The sequence below is a fragment of the Mya arenaria genome, chromosome 4, assembly GCF_026914265.1.
Source record: "Mya arenaria isolate MELC-2E11 chromosome 4, ASM2691426v1".
Lineage (NCBI taxonomy): Eukaryota > Metazoa > Mollusca > Bivalvia > Myida > Myidae > Mya > Mya arenaria.
The window spans coordinates 69,145,423-69,170,653 of NC_069125.1; the positions used below are offsets into that span (position 1 = coordinate 69,145,423).

At 37.0% G+C, this 25,231-nt stretch overlaps 1 protein-coding gene across 7 annotated transcripts in view; it reads left to right on the plus strand.

The window, feature by feature from the left end:
* The window catches only part of LOC128231995 (uncharacterized), a 36,825-nt gene extending 12,351 nt beyond the window's left edge, over nucleotides 1–24,474 (plus strand). For all 7 annotated transcript variants that reach the window (XM_052945314.1, XM_052945315.1, XM_052945312.1 and 4 more), the window contains 11 exons: nucleotides 369–504; nucleotides 827–1,015; nucleotides 1,258–1,386; nucleotides 1,740–1,813; nucleotides 11,148–11,241; nucleotides 16,302–16,363; nucleotides 19,049–19,175; nucleotides 19,850–19,983; nucleotides 20,294–20,464; nucleotides 22,726–22,848; nucleotides 23,121–24,474. In XM_052945314.1, coding sequence (XP_052801274.1) covers nucleotides 369–504; nucleotides 827–1,015; nucleotides 1,258–1,386; nucleotides 1,740–1,813; nucleotides 11,148–11,241; nucleotides 16,302–16,363; nucleotides 19,049–19,175; nucleotides 19,850–19,983; nucleotides 20,294–20,464; nucleotides 22,726–22,848; nucleotides 23,121–23,306 — 1,425 coding nt within the window. In that variant the 3' untranslated portion in view covers nucleotides 23,307–24,474. The remainder of the gene's footprint in view (nucleotides 1–368; nucleotides 505–826; nucleotides 1,016–1,257; nucleotides 1,387–1,739; nucleotides 1,814–11,147; nucleotides 11,242–16,301; nucleotides 16,364–19,048; nucleotides 19,176–19,849; nucleotides 19,984–20,293; nucleotides 20,465–22,725; nucleotides 22,849–23,120) is intronic.
* The last annotated feature ends 757 nt before the right edge of the window (nucleotides 24,475–25,231 follow it).

Below are 25,231 nucleotides of genomic sequence, written 5' to 3' on the forward strand. Positions count from 1 at the left end.
TTCAGTTAGGTGTCAAGGGAATTTTGACTGTTACTAAAACTAGAACAACATTTTCTGCAGAAAAAGTTTAAGTAGAAATGGTGTTAAGTAATTCAGTGTAAAGTAAGCTCATGTTAAGACGTAGCTAGATATTCATTTCAGGGTTGGTAAGGTCAAGGTCAAGATTCCTGTTTTGAAAAATAGAAGAAAAAAACTCCCCTCAATTCAGTTAGGAATCTTGTATAAAAATAACCCAGTATGTATGTTTAATCTCGTGTGAAAATGTAGCCATAACTTAAAATAGAAAAAAGGTTTCCAACCAATAATTTTAGTCACAAAGGATTTCAATTGGCACTTAATAAACGGGATGTTTGTACATGTATTTACAGGTTAATTTTTCAATGTTGGCCCGCTACCTGCTGCAGATGATTGGTTCCCTGGTGTTGATGTTTTCTCTCAATGCTTCGCTGACTGGCGTCCTGCTCTCTGTGGTTCCCATTGTCAGTCTTTCAGCGGTCCAATACGGTAGGTTGCTCTGGTTGGGATACCAGATACTTGGAGCTTAGATCAATTAATGTACTTGTTTTGTTAAAAGAAAGTATTTGAGATCACATTTGATGGGTGTGGTATTGTCAGAGCTAAGCAGCTTGGGTGTCATGCATAAAATCAGATGTTGGCACAGAAATACAAACATCTCTAATATTAGCTTGAATTTTATGCACATGACTTGTATACAATACCAATTCACCTGTTCAATAATGTGAGTGCAATCACTCTGGCGTAACATAAACTTATATCAATTTATGAAATAATTTCTTACATATTGGTTAAATGTCTGTTTACCCAGGCAAGTTCATGAAAAAGCTACGCCAGCAGTTCCAAGACAGACTTGGAGACGCAGGGACACAAGCTGAGGAAAGCCTTTCCAGTATTCGCACTGTGCGCACATTCTCGGCGGAACACAAGGTCGCCAACCTGTATGGTGCAGACGTTGACAAGAGCTACCAAGTTGGCAAAAAATTGGCAGCAGCTGGAGGTATGGAGAGATGCTTTAAAGTTCTTTGAGTTGTGTTTTTAAATTAAAAAAATATATAAATAATAATGTGTTTTTAATTATATAAAAAAAAATGATGGCCACTTGTCATGACTGGTATTAAAATAGAGATTGTAAACAGAGATGATTTAAAAAAAATGTATTTTAATAGGTAAATGCTAATTGTTTGCGTGTTTAGAGCTTTTAAGAACTATAAATAACATATTATTGAACACTTCCTGCAGGAATATTTGAGGGTGGTGTGGGCATGATGGTTGCCGGCTCCATCGTGCTTGTGTTATGGTACGGCGGGAAGCTGGTCCATGAAAACTACCAGAACCCAGGCTCTGGTGTGACTCCAGGCATCTTCACTTGTATGTCATTTAGCAGTTTATTTTTTATGTTATAATGTTGAATAAGCTGATTTAAAACAAAAGTAAATGATTTTCCATTTAATACTTTAATGTAAAATGAACTTCTTTAACTCAGTTTGGTATTCATCTTTACTAAATGATTGTTTTTTAAGGCATTTGACCACAATAGCTTTTTCTCTAACAAAAAGTCTCCATTCATTATTTACTTTTACAATCACACCCTGTTCTATTTGATTTTCAATCGAACTCTCAAAAATTCTCAATCTTGACAGTAAACAAAAGCTTCCGGCCAAAATACAGATGATAATAACCAACGTACCTCTTGCAGTAGCAGTTTGTTTGTTTGTTTTCAGCGTTTCTTTTGTACACCCTTCAAGTTGCCATGGCGTTTGCCCTGATGTCAGCCCTATATGGAGATTTTATGCAAGTAAGAAGAAGAGTTTCTGCAAAAATTAACAAGCTTTTATTATCAAAACCATTATTTTTCAGAAACTGATTTCCAGTATAAATGAAGATATTTATTTTTTTATCTCATTCATAAATAAAAGATCCGTGTCTGTGTTACAGAATCATCTTAAGTAATAAATAGAGGATAGTTGCTTGTTTCAGGGTAAGATCGCAATAATTTGCACCGAGTGAGCAACATAAGCAACATTTCATGAGTGGCGTAGACGTCAGTGATTTATTTACTTTTGGTGTTCACAAGGTGAAATATATTGTGATCCTTTTCCTTAAAATATTCAAAATGATTTAGAGACTTTATTTGTTTAAGAAATACAAATTTTAAACATTACCACTTAGGAAAAAACATTAAAAATCAGATTAAGTTGAATCTGTTATTCAACCCTGGGAAGTGCCATTGCGTTGATGTCGTTGTTGAGATAATTATTTGGGCGTCTGCCTGCGGTGCAACTTTTCAATTTTAACCTATATCTCCAGATTTGAACAACTAAATTGAAATGTATCTTTTCATCACTTTAAATCTGAACACAAAATTATGCATAATGATCTGAAATCAACAACAAAATCTAATTTCCATTTGTTCTACGCCCCATGCTGTCAATATTTTAGAAGCTGTCTTATATCTATTAGAGTTGAAGTGTTTTATCTATTATACTATTAAACTTATGAACAAAATAAGGTAAACCTGTGAGACTCCACTGTTTTCTGAAGTGGGCAACAGTGAAATCCTATAATGAGAATGATACAATGTTTATTTTAGTGGCTAATGTAATAAGATTAAAACTAAGATGAATGTTCTTTTCAACTGGTAATTATCATTTTCAAAAATTCTAAAGTTCCTTGCAAGGCATGCATGTTTAAAATGTTTACTGAGGATGATGTTTTTGTGATTTTTGAACCGACCTGTTCAGAAAATTAAAAAAGTGCTTAAGAATTAATTGAGCAAATTGATGATGGAAAAATTGTGACAGAATACTGGGGCCAAACAAATAGTCAAACAAACTTGATTACAAACAGTCTCAAGTCTGCGTTCAGGCTCAGGTGAAAAAACTGCAAATCTTCATTACATTGTAGCTTTCTTACTTGTTGAGTTTTTATGATAAGTTTGCTGAAAGTTATATCTTTTCAAAATTGTACAATAAATCACATTTGTTTTTTGTAAAACGAAAGGAATAAAGATGACTTTTTTGCAATTTAATGAAAGTGCTTTTCTGAGTCTAGACCCAAGGACTTTAGGCTGTTCATAAACATGGCCCCAGGAATTCCTTATTTCTGTTAGTTTAGTGAGTGTTTGAAAGCAATTTAATCTTATAAATTGGAAAAATGAACAAAGCTTAAGTAAGTTTTAGACTTGCTTTCATGGTCAAAGATGCTTTTCAAAGAAATAAAAGTCAACCTTTTGCCGTTGCCTTAGCAGGTCATAATCATGTTGGATGGTAAGAACTATAATTCCAGTATTGGCAGACACTTTCTTTTTGCCATGGATGTTGGTATGTTTTTCTGTTAGTCTATCAGTAATGATTTAATAAAGCTTCTCATTCAAATTTTAACAACTAATGCCAAAACTTTAATTTCTGTTTATATGTTACTATAGCCCTTCAGTGTTATCTGTCAATATGGACTACAGACTTGGTGTACTCGGTTGCATTATCTGTCATTATGGACTGCAGACTTGGTGTACTCGGTTGCATTATCTGTCATTATGGACTGCAGACTTGGTGTACTCGGTTGCGTTATCTGTCATTATGGACTGCAGACTTGGTGCACTCGGTTGCATTATCTGTCTATGTACTGCAGACGTGGTGTACTCGGTTGCATTATCTGTCAATATGGACTACAGACGTGGTGTACCCGGTTGCATTATCTGTCTATATGGACTGCAGACTTGGTGTACTTGGTTGCGTTATCTGTCTATATGGACTGCAGACTTGGTGTACTCAGTTGCATTATCTGTCTATATGGACTGCAGACTTGGTGTACTTGGTTGCGTTATCTGTCTATATGGACTGCAGACTTGGTGTACTCGGTTGCATTATCTGTCTATATGGACTGCAGACTTGGTGTACTTGGTTGCGTTATCTGTCTATATGGACTGCAGACTTGGTGTACTCAGTTGCATTATCTGTCTATATGGACTACAGACTTGGTGTACTCGGTTGCATTATCTGTCTATATGGACTGCAGACTTGGTGTACTCGGTTGCATTATCTGTCTATATGGACTGCAGACTTGGTGTACTTGGTTGCGTTATCTGTCTATATGGACTGCAGACTTGGTGTACTCAGTTGCATTATCTGTCTATATGGACTGCAGACTTTGTGCACTCGGTTGCGTTATCTGTCATAATGGACTGCAGACTTGGTGTACTCGGTTGCATTATCTGTCTATATGGACTGCAGACTTGGTGTACTCAGTTGCATTATCTGTCATAATGAACTACAGACTTGGTGTACTCGGTTGCATTATCTGTCAATATGGACTGCAGACTTGGTGTACTCGGTTGCATTATCTGTCTATATGGACTGCAGACTTGGTGTACTCGGTTGCGTTATCTGTCATAATGGACTACAGACTTGGTGTACTCGGTTGCGTTATCTGTCAATATGGACTACAGACGTGGTGTACTCAGTTGCATTATCTGTCTATGTACTGCAGACGTGGTGTACTCTGTTGCGTTATCTGTCTATATGCACTGCAGACTTGGTGTACTTGGTTGCGTTATCTTTCATAATGGACTGCAGACTTGGTGTACTCAGTTGCGTTATCTGTCTATATGGACTGCAGACGTGGTGTACTCGGTTGCGTTATCTGTCAATATGGACTACAGACGTGGTGTACTCGGTTGCGTTATCTGTCAATATGTACTGCAGACTTTGTGCACTCGGTTGCATTATCTGTCATTATGGACTGCAGACTTGGTGTACTCAGTTGCATTATCTGTCTATATGGACTGCAGACTTTGTGCACTCGGTTGCGTTATCTGTCATAATGGACTGCAGACTTGGTGTACTCGGTTGCATTATCTGTCTATATGGACTGCAGACTTGGTGCACTCGGTTGCATTATCTGTCATTATGGACTGCAGACTTGGTGCACTCGGTTGCGTTATATGTCTATATGGACTGCAGACTTGGTGTACTCGGTTGCGTTATCTGTCTATATGGACTACAGACTTGGTGTACTCGGTTGCATTATCTGTCTATATGGACTGCAGACTTGGTGCACTCGGTTGCATTATCTGTCATAATGGACTGCAGACGTGGTGTACTCGGTTGCGTTATATGTCTATATGGACTACAGACTTGGTGTACTTGGTTGCGTTATCTGTCAATATGGACTACAGACTTGGTGCACTCGGTTGCATTATCTGTCATTATGGACTGCAGACTTGGTGCACTCGGTTGCGTTATCTGTCTATATGGACTGCAGACTTGGTGTACTCGGTTGCGTTATCTGTCAATATGTACTGCAGACTTTGTGCACTCAGTTGCATTATCTGTCTATATGGACTACAGACGTGGTGTACTCAGTTGCGTTATCTGTCAATATGTACTGCAGACTTTGTGTACTCGGTTGCATTATCTGTCTATATGGACTGCAGACTTGGTGCACTCGGTTGCATTATCTGTCATTATGGACTGCAGACTTGGTGCACTCGGTTGCGTTATATGTCTATATGGACTGCAGACTTGGTGTACTCGGTTGCGTTATCTGTCTATATGGACTACAGACTTGGTGTACTCGGTTGCATTATCTGTCTATATGGACTGCAGACTTGGTGCACTCGGTTGCATTATCTGTCATAATGGACTGCAGACGTGGTGTACTCGGTTGCGTTATATGTCTATATGGACTACAGACTTGGTGTACTTGGTTGCGTTATCTGTCAATATGGACTACAGACTTGGTGCACTCGGTTGCATTATCTGTCATTATGGACTGCAGACTTGGTGCACTCGGTTGCGTTATCTGTCTATATGGACTGCAGACTTGGTGTACTCGGTTGCGTTATCTGTCAATATGTACTGCAGACTTTGTGCACTCAGTTGCATTATCTGTCTATATGGACTACAGACGTGGTGTACTCAGTTGCGTTATCTGTCAATATGTACTGCAGACTTTGTGCACTCGGTTGCGTTATCTGTCAATATGGACTACAGACGTGGTGTACTCGGTTGCATTATCTGTCTATATGGACTGCAGACTTGGTGTACTCGGTTGCGTTATCTGTCTATATGGACTACAGACTTGGTGCACTCGGTTGCATTATCTGTCATAATGGACTGCAGACTTGGTGTACCCGGTTGCATTATCTGTCATAATGGACTGCAGACTTGGTGCACTCGGTTGCGTTATCTGTCTATATGGACTGCAGACTTGGTGTACTCGGTTGCGTTATCTGTCAATATGGACTGCAGACTTGGTGTACTCGGTTGCATTATCTGTCTATATGGACTGCAGACTTGGTGTACTTGGTTGCATTATCTGTCTATATGGACTGCAGACTTGGTGTACTCAGTTGCGTTATCTGTCAATATGGACTACAGACTTGGTGTACTCGGTTGCGTTATCTGTCTATATGGACTGCAGACTTGGTGTACCCGGTTGCGTTATCTGTCAATATGGACTGCAGACTTTGTGCACTCAGTTGCATTATCTGTCTATATGGACTGCAGACTTTGTGCACTCGGTTGCGTTATCTGTCATAATGGACTGCAGACTTGGTGTACTCGGTTGCATTATCTGTCTATATGGACTGCAGACTTGGTGTACTCGGTTGCGTTATCTGTCAATATGGACTACAGACGTGGTGTACTCAGTTGCATTATCTGTCTATATGGACTGCAGACTTGGTGCACTCGGTTGCGTTATCTGTCATAATGGACTGCAGACTTGGTGCACTCGGTTGCATTATCTGTCTATATGGACTGCAGACTTGGTGTACTCGGTTGCATTATCTGTCTATATGGACTGCAGACTTGGTGAACTCGGTTGCATTATCTGTCTATATGGACTGCAGACTTGGTGTACTCGGTTGCATTATCTGTCTATATGGACTGCAGACTTGGTGTACTCGGATGCATTATCTGTCTATATGGACTGCAGACTTGGTGTACTCGGTTGCATTATCTGTCTATATGGACTGCAGACTTGGTGTACTCGGTTGCATTATCTGTCTATATGGACTGCAGACTTGGTGTACTCGGTTGCATTATCTGTCTATATGGACCGCAGACTTGGTGTACTCGGTTGCATTATCTGTCTATATGGACTGCAGACTTGGTGTACTCGGTTGCATTATCTGTCTATATGGACTGCAGACTTGGTGAACTCGGTTGCATTATCTGTCTATATGGACTGCAGACTTGGTGTACTCGGTTGCATTATCTGTCTATATGGACTGCAGACTTGGTGTACTCGGTTGCATTATCTGTCTATATGGACTGCAGACTTGGTGTACTCGGTTGCATTATCTGTCTATATGGACTGCAGACTTGGTGTACTCGGTTGCATTATCTGTCTATATGGACTGCAGACTTGGTGTACTCGGTTGCATTATCTGTCTATATGGACCGCAGACTTGGTGTACTCGGTTGCATTATCTGTCTATATGGACCGCAGACTTGGTGTACTCGGTTGCATTATCTGTCTATATGGACCGCAGACTTGGTGTACTCGGTTGCATTATCTGTCATTATGGACCGCAGACTTGGTGTACTCGGTTGCATTATCTGTCATTATGGACCGCAGACTTCGTGTACTCGGTTGCATTATCTGTCATTATGGACCGCAGACTTGGTGTACCCGGTTGCATTATCTGTCATCATGGACCGCAGACTTGGTGTACCCGGTTGCATTATCTGTCATAATGGACCGCAGACTTGGTGTACCCGGTTGCATTATCTGTCATAATGGACCGCAGACTTGGTGTACCCGGTTGCATTATCTGTCATAATGGACCGCAGACTTGGTGTACCCGGTTGCATTATCTGTCATAATGGACCGCAGACTTGGTGTACCCGGTTGCATTATCTGTCATAATGGACCGCAGACTTGGTGTACCCGGTTGCATTATCTGTCATAATGGACCGCAGACTTGGTGGACCCGGTTGCATTATCTGTCATAATGGACCGCAGACTTGGTGTACCCGGTTGCATTATCTGTCATAATGGACCGCAGACATGGTGTACCCGGTTGCATTTTCTGTCATAATGGACCGCAGACATGGTGTACCCGGTTGCATTATCTGTCATAATGGACCGCAGACATGGTGTACCCGGTTGCATTATCTGTCATAATGGACCGCAGACTTGGTGTACCCGGTTGCATTATCTGTCATAATGGACCGCAGACTTGGTGTACCCGGTTGCATTATCTGTCATAATGGACCGCAGACTTCGTGTACCCGGTAGCATTATCTGTCATAATGGACCGCAGACTTCGTGTACCCGGTTGCATTATCTGTCATAATGGACCGCAGACTTCGTGTACCCGGTTGCATTATCTGTCATAATGGACCGCAGACTTCGTATACCCGGTTGCATTATCTGTCATCATGGACCGCAGACTTCGTATGCCCGGTTGCATTATCTGTCATCATGGACTGCAGACTCTGTCATTATGGACTGCAGACTTCGTGTACTCGGTTGCATTATCTGTCATCATGGACTGCAGACTTCGTGTACTCGGTTGCATTATCTGTCATCATGGACTGCAGACTTCGTGTACTCGGTTGCATTATCTGTCATCATGGACTGCAGACTTCGTGTACTCGGTTGCATTATCTGTCATCATGGACTGCAGACTTCGTGTACTCGGTTGCATTATCTGTCATCATGGACTGCAGACTTCGTGTACTCGGTTGCATTATCTGTCATCATGGACTGCAGACTTCGTGTACTCAGTTGCATTATCTGTCATCATGGACTGCAGACTTCGTGTACTCGGTTGCATTATCTGTCATCATGGACTGCAGACTTCGTGTACTCGGTTGCATTATCTGTCATCATGGACTGCAGACTTCGTGTACTCCGTTGCATTATCTGTCATCATGGACTGCAGACTTCGTGTACTCGGTTGCATTATCTGTCATCATGGACTGCAGACTTTGTATACTCGGTTGCATTATCTGTCATCATGGACTGTAGACTTTGTATACTCGGTTGCATTATCTGTCATCATGGACTGCAGACTTTGTATACTCGGTTGCATTATCTGTCATCATGGACTGCAGACTTCGTATACTCGGTTGCATTATCTGTCATCATGGACCGCAGACTTTGTATACTCGGTTGCATTATCTGTCATCATGGACCGCAGACTTCGTGTACTCGGTTGCATTATCTGTCATCATGGACTGCAGACTTCGTGTACTCGGTTGCATTATCTGTCATCATGGACTGCAGACTTCGTGTACTCGGTTGCATTATCTTTCATCATGGACTGCAGACTTCGTGTACTCGGTTGCATTATCTGTCATTATGGACTGCAGACTTCGTGTACTCGGTTGCATTATCTGTCATCATGGACTGCAGACTTCGTGTACTCGGTTGCATTATCTGTCATCATGGACTGCAGACTTCGTGTACTCGGTTGCATTATCTGTCATCATGGACTGCAGACTTCGTGTACTCGGATGCATTATCTGTCATCATGGACTGCAGACTTCGTGTACTCGGTTGCATTATCTGTCATCATGGACTGCAGACTTTGTATACTCGGTTGCATTATCTGTCATCATGGACTGCAGACTTTGTATACTCGGTTGCATTATCTGTCATCATGGACTGTAGACTTTGTATACTCGGTTGCATTATCTGTCATCATGGACTGCAGACTTTGTATACTCGGTTGCATTATCTGTCATCATGGACTGCAGACTTCGTATACTCGGTTGCATTATCTGTCATAATGGACCGCAGACTTTGTATACTCGGTTGCATTATCTGTCATCATGGATCGCAGACTTCGTGTACTCGGTTGCATTATCTGTCATCATGGACCGCAGACTTCGTGTACTCGGTTGCATTATCTGTCATCATGGACTGCAGACTTTGTATACTCGGTTGCATTATCTGTCTTAATGGACCGCAGACTTCGTATACTCGGTTGCATTATCTGTCATCATGGACTACAGACTTAGTGTTTGGGGTTGTGAATCATGCTTCCACAAAAATAATAAACCTTGATATCTTTGATTTGATAACAATAAAACAGCAGGTAATAGGTCTTAAAGGTTTTCATTGTAAAGCAGTAACAATGTAGAAAGTCATTTTTTTGTAATCTTGAATTTACGAGCAATTTTTTTTTGTAAATGAGTATCTGCTTTTTGGTGTTGATTCAAATAATTCAATCATTAGTAAGAACAAAATGTAGAAGAATAATTGTTGCCTATCTGAAACTTGTAAGCAAATTTATATTACTTTCTACAAAGTCTAAACATTTTCCTTTGAGTAATGCATACCACTTCAAATTTAACAGTTATTGTTTGCAATTAACATTATATTTAGGTTGATATATTCTCCTAAACATCTGAATAACCCTAATTGAAAAACAAGCTTTTTATTGCTGAGAATAATTAAGTGCCTGAAAAAAAAAACAGGATATGTAATGAATTGGCTACATATTCTGAATTGTTTACATTTATCTATAATTCAGAATTCCATTCAGTGAATCTGTTGAAAGTGGATATTGCTTTTTTTTTTAAATGAATCATAAAATGAATGGACTATTAAAGTCAATTAGCCTCATATACTAGTTTTAGTAATTAGCCTCATATACTAGTTTTAGTCCTGAGATGAACAAAATTCTTTTGGACAAAATCCTCTCACTAATTTTTGCATAAGTAGACAAAATCCTCCCGTAATATTCACTTTCACTTGCCATTTACAATTAAGTGTTATTTCCATATATTGATATTTGTATATATTCATTAATATACGTGCATAATAGAATGTTTTATTTCATTTTGCAACATTTCTACTCATAAACATCGAATAAAAGGTAGTTAAAAAGCAAGGTTAATTTGTCTATGTTTGCAATAATAGAATTTTTTTTTTTTTTTTTGGGGGGGGGGGTGATTGTTGGCTGCTCTACTCTCCTTTTAGCCAATCTAACATTTTTGTTGTTAATCGTATTCCCCATTCCCTTTGATACAATTGTAAGCTCAAAAATCCTGTCATTTTAATTTTTCACAGATGTTCTATGTTCTCATCTTTAAAGCGTTAAGTGATATGCTGCAGTGCCTAATTCTGCTTATCAGTTTTCATACATGCTGATACCCTGCTTCTGTTTCCAGGCAGTCGGGGCCTCTGTTCGGATATTTGATCTGATGGACAGGAAGCCAAAGGTACCCAATGAAAAAGGCGAGATATTGGCCCAGCTGGATGGACGTAGGTGTTATTGCTGCAGACTTGTTAAACTTTAAAAAGTTAAGAGTTACATTGTGTCAGTTAAGTTTAGCTCATTTGTGCAGATAGCTATAGTCTGATATCCTTTCTGCTACCATAGCCGCCTAATGCAGACCCTAAATTCGGGTGTCTCCATTACCTCTATTGTATTACACCGGTGAACTACCGCAGCAGTGTAAACCGTACTGAAATTTTCGGCTTCTGATTATCGTACAGCGTGGGAATACCGCTTATTTTTATAATCTTGTACATGTTTTGCTAAAAGCAGAGACTTAAATCTCACGATTAAAATGTGTTAGCAATTAGGTAAAATGTTTATCAATTTCGAAACAGTACATATTTCTAACACAATTAAAGAAATTAATTACAAAAATTATTTAGTACATAAAATTATATAATATAACACCCTTATTATAACTAGTTTGCATTTCACAAATTAGTGACATATGCATTATCCCTAATTATGTAATGTTCTAGTGAAAATGTATATTTTTTCCTTTTACTTAAACCCTTTTATAGACATATTAATACAATAAAATGCATTTTATCGGTTCTATTATGTAACGGCAATTAAAATATTCACTTATAAATAAATATGACATATCGGCATAACTACGCTCTGGTTGACTTCAGATAAATACATAACTCTCATTAATACACTAAGGATATGATGAATATTGAACAGATGTAGCTATAACCGTAGACGTGTGTTGTAGTAATTTAATTGAAGACCATCATCAGTAGGTAAACGCACATGCAAAACAGCGCAATGGTAATCCTGTGATATGTAGATAGTGGTATTTTTCATCTTCGGTATTGGCTACTTTTTAACTTTTATAAAGCTACTATAGGGGTGTTTTGTCGATAGGAATTGCTTCTTTTAACAATTTGTTAAATACATAAAGGATACTATTATTCATGAATACACTCTGGTAGTTCTAGTATAGACATTTTATCTATATGTATTTCAAAATTGCCGGAGACGATTAATGTTATTATCAATCTTGAAATAATACCACGTGTCCATGCATAGGTACACTATGGCAGTTTTAACTTTTGTAGTAACTTGATATTAATGTTTGTTTTTTCCTCATAAATACGCTACGGCTAGTATTTGATATTTCTAAAACTGCAATTTTGTACTACAGTAGTAGAAAAAGGTTTTCCAAAATATTTCAAAAGTACAATGCTTCAGAAGATGTTTGAAATACAACGTTGCGAAACGTTTTTTATTTCAATCAATTTATGCATGTGTGTGCTTGAATCAAAGTTAATTGAAGAAATCCTCATAAAAACTCTCTGGAATGTCATGTGTGACTGAACCATGTGTGTATATATATGCTATTTCAGCCATGCTTAATTTTAATGCAGACATCACATTATCACAGTTTTCCAGGCACGTGTCATTTCATGTAAAATTCAGAAATAAAACCAAAAGTGAAACTTATGATTTAAGAAGTGGTGTTAATATGTTTGTGTCTCTAGTTCATTGTTGTTTGGGTCCTTGACGTGTTACCCTAAACAGGGCTTATTTTTGAATGTTTAACTAATGGGATTATCCCTGATGTTTTCATTATACTATACATATTTTTGTTTCTGCTATTATTTACACATGCATAGAACAATTACAAAACAACATGTTTTATATCAAATAAATCTGAAAGGAATTAAGATAACAACCCTCTATCATGATATTTTACACACATGCTTTTCATTTCCCATATAAATGTATACTTATAAGACTTAATCCAAATACGGATTCACAATTCATTCATACATCAAGGTATTAAAATGTATAGATCATGAATTGAATTTCATTAATGTATTTACATCATAGGAACTTGGGGAATACATAGGGATAAAATCAAACATGACGATAATTAATAATGATAATACTATCCTCTATATCAACAAAGAACACTTGTACATAATTATATAAAGAAAAATATAGACCAAAACATAAATCAAAGTATTTGACTGTAACTTTTATCTTGGAAAAAATATCGCAAGATATGTCACGGGAAATAACACCAGTATAATCACAGCATGCGATTAACGAGACAGCAACAGAGTCTAGTGGAGTTTCTGATGCAATGGAATATCATCGGTCTGTAAAAAGACATCACATATTGATGAATATTTGTTGTAAAGACTCATTGTAAGCGACAATTGCATTATTTATGCGTACTTTCGTAAAATATGTCCTTATTTCAAGCACAAAATGTTTGATTCTATAAAAAAAATAAAACAAACATCATTTGTCCCTTCAGGAACAAAAAGTTGACACCTGAACAACATTTTGTTATAATTATTTCATCAATACTATATTGAAAATTTATTTTAATACCTGATTGATCTAAACGGCGCTTTCTTGTACTAGACTCTGAAATTAAAGATGTGGCATTAAACAGTAGAATTAATTTAATGTATGCATTTTCATGAACTTAAAGAGACCGTTCATTGTTTCGATTTAAGGGTCGTTTCAAAATGTAATAATATAAAAAATACATTATTGAAAATGTTTTACATACTTGAGTTGTCGTTTTTCGTTCCTCTGTGTTTTTGGAGCCATAGTCTTGGTGGACTTGACCCCATTTGGCCTTTTCTAGAGGTAATGCAATGATACGGAATAAAACATTCCCTTAAATAAAATAACAATTTCATTTAAGTTTTATTTTATAAACATTAGAATTTTATTTGTGCAAGCTGACTCTGCACTGCACATTGTCAAAGAGGTCAAGTTCAGAAATGGCGCTTGTTTGTTTGGATTTCCTTATATGTGTGCTATTCCCGCCGATAAGTTCTTCTGCAACCTAAAAGCAGAAACAGAAAACATTAAACAGCTGCTTGATTTTAAAAGATGTTACTTATGTTTCATTTTGGTAGTACATGCAACGATCAGTATGTTTTTTAACGTGATTATTGTTACGATTCAACATTCTACAGCATGTTTGTAATTTACTGTAAAAAAGTATTACCATTCTCTCAAACCGTTTATGGGTAGCCGCTTTATACATGATGAATCACAAGCGAGATGTCCACGGCAAACCACACAAAATAGGTCCACAAACGAACGCTTTGTGTTTGTACACTCTATTTGATTTTGAGATGGCATGACTGTCTGTATACAACACCCATGTACTTTTTTAATTAAAAAATAACTTGCGGAATTTGATGCATGCTTTTTCCCCACTTTCCTTTGTATTTACTTGTTCCCTCAAAACCTTGTTTTGTCGGCTATTTATTATAGGATTGAAACATGTAATCCAGTTGCACACATGTTTAGATTATTCTCATGCAGTGGCTATAAGCTTCCCATCTGAGGTATTTCATGCCATGTGTTCCCCTCTGCTGAGTATCATAACTTTCGTGGACTGATTTTGCGATTAATCAATATTTCCTTCCGGTGTTAAATGCGCGACAGGAATGTGTAGATTTTTTTTCAAGCGCCAGGGGAACTGATGTTTCAAACTTGTCGGCAAATACAACATGACTTCGTCCTGTGATGTTTTCTCTTCAGTTCTCTATACAACTGTTTGAGTCAACCCCACTTCTATCTGTCTACTTAAGTACACCTGTTAATTCCTGAGATACCCCATGACACGCGAAAATTTTAATTCCTCTTTTTGCGGGCTTGTAAGGAGCACCAAAGATTCTTAAATGGTGACCGTGACATTTGATCATTTCTTCATCAACATATATGTATTGATGCATGTTGTATTATGTCATAGAGGTTTCCCATACAGCTTGCATAAGAGGGTCACTGTGGTTCCAATGTAACCTTGATAGCGACCTTGTGATATTTGTCCGGTTGGTTTATTTTCTATTGCAGTGATTTCCATGGCAACTGTACAGCTATTTGGTAATGGATGTTGTATTGATATATTTGCAGTCACTATGGTTTCCATGATAACTTTATAGCGATCAGGTAAAAGATGTCCTGTTGAAATTATAAGAATGTTATAGCTAATGTATTTCAACAGTTAAAGAGGGCGTATTATTATTATTTACTAGCTTTAAATGACCTTCAAAGGCAACTTCATTCGCCTTTAAAATGGGTTGTGTTATGTTGATAACGTATTATGTTTATACCAGAACTACCGCTGCATAGTTTTGCATACTTCTAAATTCGAGAAAGCTACCAAAGTGACTGATTATAGTTTAATTTAATCATGAAATGTCTACCTTACACACAGGTCCGTAAAACAAATCTCAGTAATACCACTGCGCAGTTTTGCTCATTTCTTAAATTTAACAGTGATACCACAGTGTACTCTTGATACAAGAGAAAAAACATAAGCATGCTGTCTTATTAAAGCAAGTATACTAAAGCAAGAGCCGATGAATGTTGAATGACGATTTTTAAAGTAATACCGTTGCTTATTTTTGCATGGTTATTATATTGGAAAGAAATTTACGTAGTGTAGTAACTGTTACTAAGACAAAGTACCATAGCGTACTAATGCTGTTTTTTAAAATTCAGAATCCTTCTTATTTTAATGAAAAACGTACCACAAATTTGTGGAAAATGTGCATTTTGCGGCTGTGGAACTGGATGTACCTCTTATTTCGGTACGTTTCAGTCGCCTACAGTATTCCTACAGTAAAACAGTAGTTGTAACCAGCACCCTCGAAAACTTGGTCTGCATTAGGCGGTTACGGTAGCCTGTTGATATATGGTAGCGGTATTCAAAAGGATATAGGCCGATAAAGGCTGATATGAAACATGCTGACAGTTTTTCACTGGATAGAAACTAGTTCTAGTTTCTGACAATACAGGCCTTGAGAAAGGACCTTCGCTGGGAAGCATATACTCAACTTCGCGGTAGGGAAATATATAGAAGTACCTTTATGACTAGACTACTTCATATTTTATGACTATACTATTATAACCTTGCTGTAAAATTCCAGAATATGAGCTGGTTTGAAACGTAATAAACATAAAAACAAGAACAATAACAACAGGTTTGCAAATTTAGGACTTTTAATTGCCAGTTTTTATTGCGTCAGAATTAAAAAAAAATCATTGTTTTAATTTGCAGGAATCGAGTTCAAGTCTGTTGATTTCACCTACCCATCAAGACCTGAGAGCAAAGTGATTACAGTAAGTTTGTAATGGTTGAAGTGTTCATAAAATGTTATATTTTCTTGCTGAAGTATCGTCTTATAATTCAAAATAGCAGAATGCTTCACTTAAAAAGTTATATGCTAGTATCTACCTGTTGTAGTCTTTACAAATACATAATGAATTACCACTGCTGTCATTCTACTTACGTTACCGTTAAGTTTACACATAAAATAAATGGCATTTAACGATCTTAATTTGTAATTTTTGCATCAATTTTTGTTTTTCTAATGTCTTGAGGTTTTTACCAGGCAGAAAGTTGATGATGTGATCACAACGAAATGCAGGAGAGTCTGCACGTATCATTATTTTCTTTTAGTCTGATGTTGTTGATTTTGAACGATAATCTACTGGCAGAAATGTTCATGAAAAAAATACAGATTTGTTAAGTTAATATAATACAGTATCTATAGAAGCTGCAAACTCAAAGCAGACTGTCAGCTTGTCTGTCCATTAACAATTTCTTTAATTTGAAATTAATTGAACTTAGAAGAATAGTAGAGCACCATTCGAAGATGTTTTCCTATAAAGTTATGCTCTTGACTCAAAGGTCAATGCAGTTATTCTTTGTTACAATCATAATTGTGTTTTTTATCAAGTTTCACAGAATTGAAGAACACCATAGGAAGATGTGTTATGCATAACATTCACATTCTCTGCTCATAGATCAAGGTCACACTTTGGTTCAGGAAGGAAAGGGTGTCTTAGCCTTGTCAGCCACATCTTCGTTATTGTTGATGAGGTTTCAATGATACTTCATAGAATTTTAACACAGATTCTTACAATGAAATATTTGAAGAATATGGAGAGCTATAGTACCTGCCCTAGCGTCGGCATCACACCTTGGTTAAGGTTTTGTCTGTAAGCACTTTAAGTCATTACCACAGCAAAAACAATATGTATTGCTTTGAAACTTTAGACATGTGTTCCCAACCACCAAACCTATTTAATTAATGATGTAAGATAACAATATATTGCATATAATGCAAACAATTGCAAACATTATTTGACTTTTTGATTAGGTTTCACATTAGCAAACATAGTTTTATATGTCTGCAACCACTTGATGTATTGCATTAAAACTTAAACATGTGTTCCCAACTATCCACCTACATAAATTAAACAAGTTAGATAACTCTATATTGCATAGCATGCAAATTATGGTCCTTTATTATTTACCTTAGAAATTCTGGTTAAGATTTTGTATGAAACATCAAATACGTTAATATCTTAGCATGTGATAATTAAGTTAATATCTCAGCAACTGCGTCATGTATTGCATTTATACTTTATATAACAGTACACAATCATTAAACCTATTTTAATAACCACGTTATATAACTGTTATTTTAGCATATAATGCAAATTATGACCCATTATTATATACTTCGAAATTCAGGTTAAGGTTTTGCATTTGTTCCCAACTATCCATCCTACTTTGTTTATCTTGACTAAACTTGGTATATTAAGAAGAGTTTATGGACAACTTTCGTGGGATAGCCAAAGTCAAGTCCACTGTTACTAAAAATAGAAAAAAGGGTTAAAACTGAATCTCACAATGAAGGCTGAAGTCACTCATTGAAAACCTGGTTTTGTCGCATTGCAGCGTTTCTTGTTAATTTTATTGTGACAGCACTTGCTTCTTTATAAATTCAGATATTGATTAGTTGAAAAGATCAGATTATGAAGTACATAATGATGCTCATACTGCTAGAGGTATGAGGGGATATATGTTTCTTGTCTTAAAGCCAGAAAAAAATACCTCAAATAATGTTTTTATATAAAAGAAATATATTAAATATCAGAAAAATAAAACCCCCAGATCAAATCGATCAAGTTTCTCGTAAAATTCAGATATAAATTAAGGGGTTTCAATTTCTCCCTTAACCTAAAATGAAATATTTTTTCTTACACATAAAAAGAGCCCAAATCATTGTGGAAAGATCATAAGCTGCATACAGTGCATCCCCAAAGTTATACTTTACAGATAAGCATTATAATATAAGTTAAATCTCTTTTAAAGCATTATTTTAGGTATTTTATATTGAACAAATTTTTGTGATTGTTTTTAGCTTATTTACTTCAAAACAACCTTCTTGTTTTATTCATGGTATAAAATGTTTCTTTTCATTGAAAGATTCCTTTCATTCCTAACTTTATAGCCTTGTATGCACAAATTCTTTGCACTTGGCAGCATGCAGACATATCTTGTTAAAGGAGTATGCTACACACAGAACGTTATATTTATTTGTAAAATTATGTTTATGACTTTGTAGTTGGCAAATTAATAGAAATGAATGCTGCAATGTGAGTGGGAAATTGTTTTAGAACTTTTTGCCTTTTCCTTGGTTGTGTCATTTTGTGCCTCATTCATGGGTGATTTGGCTTTCGTTTGCCGTCAAATCTCCATTCTCCTGCATGAGGAGAGTTGTGGGTGTTTCAGACACAGACATCATTTAAATGACTTTGATCCCCACTCTGCATTTATTTATGATGAACTTCTTAACAACCAGGTATCTTCAAGAGTGCTGTTTTTGCATGAATGACGTACATATCCGATTTTAAACTCTGAATGTTTATTACCTAACAGAAGTATTTTACCTTTTTATAGCAGGTTGTGAAATATTCTATCATCTAACCTGTATGTTTTTACTTCTCTGTCAGAATCTATGCCTTACGGTGGAACCAGGGGAAATGGTTGCCCTTGTCGGACCATCAGGGGGAGGTAAATCCACCATTGTCAACCTCATAGAGCGCTTCTATGACCCGGATGATGGTTACATCACTCTTGGTAAGTTGATTTGTTATTGTCAGGCTATATTATCACTTGAATGATAATGAAGTGCTATAATTCTCTTGAATAAAGTTTATAGGAGCTCTTTATAATGATTCCGTTGACCAATTATAATATTGGTGCAGTTTAGAAAAAATATTACCTAATTATCCTGCACTCAACTGAAACTTTCAGTAGGAGGATACTGTTTTGTTGTTGTCGTTCCATCCATTCAGTCAAAATGTTCCCCTTGATGAAACCCGACCGCATGTGAAAGTGGGTCACATTGGATCAAAATCTAGGTCACCAGGACAAATCGTCAAAAAATCTTGAGAACACACAAGAGGCATTATATTTGATCCAACAATCATCAAACTTTGTAAATCAGAATGATGAATTTGAATATATTTAAAACTGGGTCACATTTGATAAAAAATTAAATCACTTGTTCAATCATATATTTTTTGTCTGAACCTTATCATGGTAATGATTGTTTGGGTATATGCGCAAACTCGAACAGAATTTTTAACCTTGATGAAATCTCATGGCAATTAAGGTGGTCACATGGGTCAAAATCTCCAGGTTAAAAGCTTGTTATTTTTATATTTATTAAAATACTTTTTCATATCTACACTGAGCATGTAAAAAATCTCTTTGCATGTTAGTATATTAATTTTTGTTGTTGTTTATAGGAGGGCAAGACTTGCGTGACCTTGACCCCATGTGGTTTCGTCAGAAAATCTCCATGGTGAGTCAGGAGCCTACTCTTTTTGCCTGCTCGATTAAGGACAACATTGCGTACGGAAGGCAGGCGACACTTGAGGAGGTAGGGTATAAGTTATGTGTTAGGGGTATTTCAAGCCTTAAGGAACTGTATATGTGAAGATCTTGGTGTGAGCCAGGAGCTGACTGTGTTGTCTTGCATCAAATGGCATTGATTAGAAAAATTATAAAAAATAGCCAGTCATTAAGTTATAAATGTTTTATCTATTTCGTTATATAAAAATGTTTTGTGTGTTTTTTTTTATAAACTATTTGTCACAGTGTCTTAATTTTTTCAAGTTGTTTTTTCTTTAGTTAGCACATTTGTACATCAAGGAACTTTGATAAAAAGATATATTTTTGTTTTCCCGCAGGTCATATCTGTAGCAATGGAAGCGAATGCTCATGAGTTTATATCAAGTTTTGAAGAAGGATATGAAACAAAGGTCGGTGAGCGTGGTGTGCGTTTATCTGGTGGACAAAAACAGAGAATAGCCATTGCTCGTGCACTCATCATGGACCCAACTATTCTCCTGCTGGATGAGGTGAGTATTCATTATAACAGACCCAACCATACCCTTGCTGGATAAGTGAATGTACATGACACCAACCCATCCATGTTGGATGAGGTTAGTGTTCATGGACATGGACCAAACCATACTCTTGATGGATGAGGTGAGAGAACATGAACCCAACCATACTCTTGATGGATGAGGTTAGTGTGCGTGAACATAGACCCAACCATACTCTTGCTGGATGAGGTTAATGTGCATGACCATGGACCCACCCATACTCTTGATGGATGAGGTTAGTGTGCATAAACACAGACCCAACCATACTCTTGATGGATGAGGTTAGTGTGCATTAACACAGACCCAACCATACTCTTGATGGATGAGGTTAGTGTGCATTACCATTGACCCAACCATACTCTTGCTGGATGAGGTTAGTGTGCATGACCATGGACCTAACCATACTGTTGCTTGATGAGGTGAGTGAACATGAACCCAACCATACTCTTGCTGTATGAGGTGAATGTATATGAACATGGACCCAGCCATACTCTCGCTGTATGAGGTAAGTATATGAACATGGACTCAACCATACTCTTGCTGTATGAGGTGAATGTATATGAACATGGACCCAGCCATACTCTCGCTGTATGAGGTAAGTATATGAACATGGACTCAACCATAATATTGCTGGATGAGGTTAGTGTATAGGAACATGGACCCAACCATACTCTCGCTGTATGAGGTAAGTATATGAACATGAACCCAACCATACTCTTGCTGTATGAGGTGAATGTATATGAACATGGACCCAGCCATACTCTCGCTGTATGAGGTAAGTATATGAACATGGACTCAACCATAATATTGCTGGATGAGGTTAGTGTATAGGAACATGGACCCAACCATACTATTGCTGGATGAGGTTAGTGTATAGGAACATGGACCCAACCATACTATTGCTGGATGTGGTTAGTGTATATGAACATGAACCCAACCATACTATTGCTGGATGTGGTTAGTGTATATGAACATGGACCCAGCCATACTCTCGCTGTATGAGGTAAGTATATGAACATGGACTCAACCATAATATTGCTGGATGAGGTTAGTGTATAGGAACATGGACCCAACCATGCTCTCGCTGTATGAGGTGAATGTATATGAACATGGACCCAGCCATAATATTGCTGGATGAGGTTAGTGTATAGGAACATGGACCCAACCATGCTCTCGCTGTATGAGGTGAGTGTATGTGAACATGGACTCAACCATACTCTCGCTGTATGAGGTAAGTATATGAACATGGACCCAACCATACTCTTGCTGGATGAGGTTCAAGTACAAGAACACAGACCCAACCATACTCTTGCTGTATGAGGTGAGTGTACATGAACACAGACCCCAATCATACTCTTGCTGAATGAGATGAGTGTTCATGAACACAGGCCCAACCATACTCTTGCTGGATGAGGTGAGTGTATATGAATGAGTGTACATAAACATGGACCAAACCATACTCTTGCTGCATGAACATGGACCCACAATACTCCTGATGGATAAGGTGAGTGTTCATGAACATTGACCCAACCATACTCTTGCTAGATGAGGTGAGTGTACATGAACACAGACCCAACCATTCTCTTGCTAGATGAGGTTAATGTTCATGAACATGGACCCAACCATTCCCTTTCAGTATGAGGTGAGTGTGCATGAACTAAGACCCAACCATACCCTTGCTAAAGAGTATACATGAACATTGACCCAACCATACCCTAGCTGGATGAGGTGAGTGTACATCAACACCGACCCAACCATGCTCTTTCTTGATGAGGTGAGTGTACATGAACATGGACCCAACCATACTATTGCTTGATGAGGTGAGTGTACATGTACATGGACCCAGCCATACTATTGCTTGATGAGGTGAGTGTACATGAACATGGACCCAACCATACTATTGCTTGATGAGGTGAGTGTACATGTACATGGACCCAACCGTTCTCTTGATGAATGAGGTAAATGTACACTTTACATGTTTTAAAATGTTGACAATTTTTAGTGGGTGTTGTATTTTTATGAAATCATGTACAAAAGAATAGTCTTGGAAAGGGAAGCAAATACAAGTGATGATGATGATGATGATGATGATGACGACGACGACGACCACGATGATGATGATCATCATCATGATGATCATTATGGATCAGTAGTAAATAGTAACTTAATTGTAGACTTAAAATAAGCACATAAAATGTCTACACGTATCATGGCTTATTGACTTTATGTTGTAGGCAACAAGTGCGCTTGATGCAGAGTCAGAGCATCTAGTACAGGAGGCCATAGATCGTGCAATGAAGGGTCGTACAGTCGTGGTTATAGCACATAGACTCTCCACTGTACGCAATGCATCAAAGGTAGCTAATAAATAATCAATATTTAAAGAAGCATTCAGACTACGCTCCATTCACATGGTTTCGTACAGATGGACATGAAAAGAAATCATAAAAAGAATGCTATCTGGTTATAAAGTGTGTTGCTCTTGTCCTGGATTGTAAGAATTATGAGGATTGGAGAATGAGATTTGAATATATCAAAAACAATCTTATAACTTTATACATATTTTGAAAAGAAATATTTCAGCCATATCAGTGATGTTGTGAGCTACATTTATGTTGAAAACTTGCAGGTGGTTGTAATAGACAAAGGAGTGATTGGAGAACAAGGTACGCATGAGGAGTTGATCAGGAAAGGCGGTGTATACAAGAGGCTTGTTCTGCGGCAGCTGGAAGCAGGCTCCGTTGTCGACGATCTCATCAATCTTGAACCTCAAAGCAATGAATGCCCACAGAAAACTGCACCACTCACTGGCTGATGTTGAACAGGAAAATACTGGTCTTAATGAACGATTATGATGGTAGATTAGGCGTTATCTTTATAATATTTATAATGTATGTATGAATTCATTATTTTTCTCTATTTTGATTTTGAGCTTTTTTTTATTATGAATTAAATCATTTTATAAATCACACACCATATTCTGAGCAATGGAAATTCATTTTATTGTTGATAATGAACACAATGAAGTGAAGAAAATTTCGTAAATCCATAATCATGGACATGATTTTATGTATAAATTGATTAAATTCTCAAAGTTTTGATTGTAGGCAACATATAATATGTGAACAATAAATAACCAAAATATCATGTCATTATTTTGGGTGTCTATTGCAAACTTGCATGCATGTAAATTTTAAGTGTTTGATAGTGATAAACTTTATGTCAATGTCTGTGATATCTACATGTACATATATTATTCATTTGAATAATAGTATTATTTTTTAGTGTTGATACTTTTTGCATGATAATAATAATTGTTATAGAAAATGATACTGCATTTGTAAACAACAAAATGGACTAGCTGTTTCATGGTCCCTATTGTTGGTTTCATCCTATGGTAATGTTTTATTATATCTTATTATAAAACTGCTTTGCCAAAATCTTCAAATACATGGGGTGTTTTATTAGTAATGTTAAGAAAGCTGCAAAAACACGTGAACTCGTGCACATACATGTATAGCATACCACTGGATAGGAAAGCAGATCATTCTATCGACCTATCAAAAAGATACAAGTTTTTCACAAGCACAAGTAGTTAAATGTGATTTTAAAGCAACATAGCACGCCATACTGACTGAAATATGGCTGAACCTGGTGAATATATGGTAAAAGCGCATCACAAGTTTAAACTTCTAGGAAATGACTCTGCTCTACCATACTGTTGCAAGATGGGTATCCTTTGACTGCATGAACTAAGACACTGTTCTGTCTAAAATAATTGGTTAAGCGCATTTAATAAATATACACTTGTGCCATTTTCTGTATATTTGTCTTATTTATCTAAGTTCAGACATGTCTGTCATTGCTGTTTGAAGGTGTGGCCTGACCTTCATGAATTCCCATTCTAAACTGTAAAGGTAATGTTGAATGTTGGATGACCATTGTTTTGTTTTTGTTGTATTGAATTAAAACTAGAAACATTACATATTGTGTTGTTTTAGCTCTCCTGAGCTTAATGTGTTAATGGTAAACTAGAATGGTCGATTATTGTCCCTCATTAATTTTTTAAAACTTGATCAGAATGTTTGTCACTTAAACCTAGGCATAGTGAAAGTTTGGGTCATGTCAGGTCAAAAAGTAGTTCACAATTTGAAATGTTGAAATAAACCCTGGACACTTGTTTTCTACCCAAATGTTTATTGGACTGGGTCATACTGTTTTGGTGTATAAAATATTGTATAGGTAATCTTGTTATTGTCATCCCTAGTTAAAACGTATGTCACTTTACCAATGTTGGTAAAAGCCTTGTTCACACTCCGAAGACGAGAGTTCCTACTCACAGTTAAAGTATGTCAGAATGTTTGTATCACAAAATATATAGTTTGATATAGGCCATGTCTCGTCAAAAAGGATGTCGCTTTGTCAAAAGTTCAAACGATCTAAACAAGAATTCACGTTCTCCATCTTTTTGAATGTTGACCACGTGTGTATTTAAAATCAAAGTCAAGTTAAGTAATGAGTTTGTTCTGATCAACAAGCAGGTCTCCTGGTTAACTTAAGATGCCATATTTTTCTACACACTTTTTTATAATAGCCTGGTCAGAATCTGGGCTTCAGTCATAACTGGGTCAAATTCAACTCAGGGTCATGTCCGGCTTAAACGCTGGTCACTAAATTAAATATTAGAAACATCTTGTCAACGTTCCAGATGACAATTTTTATAACCAATCGTCATCCTAC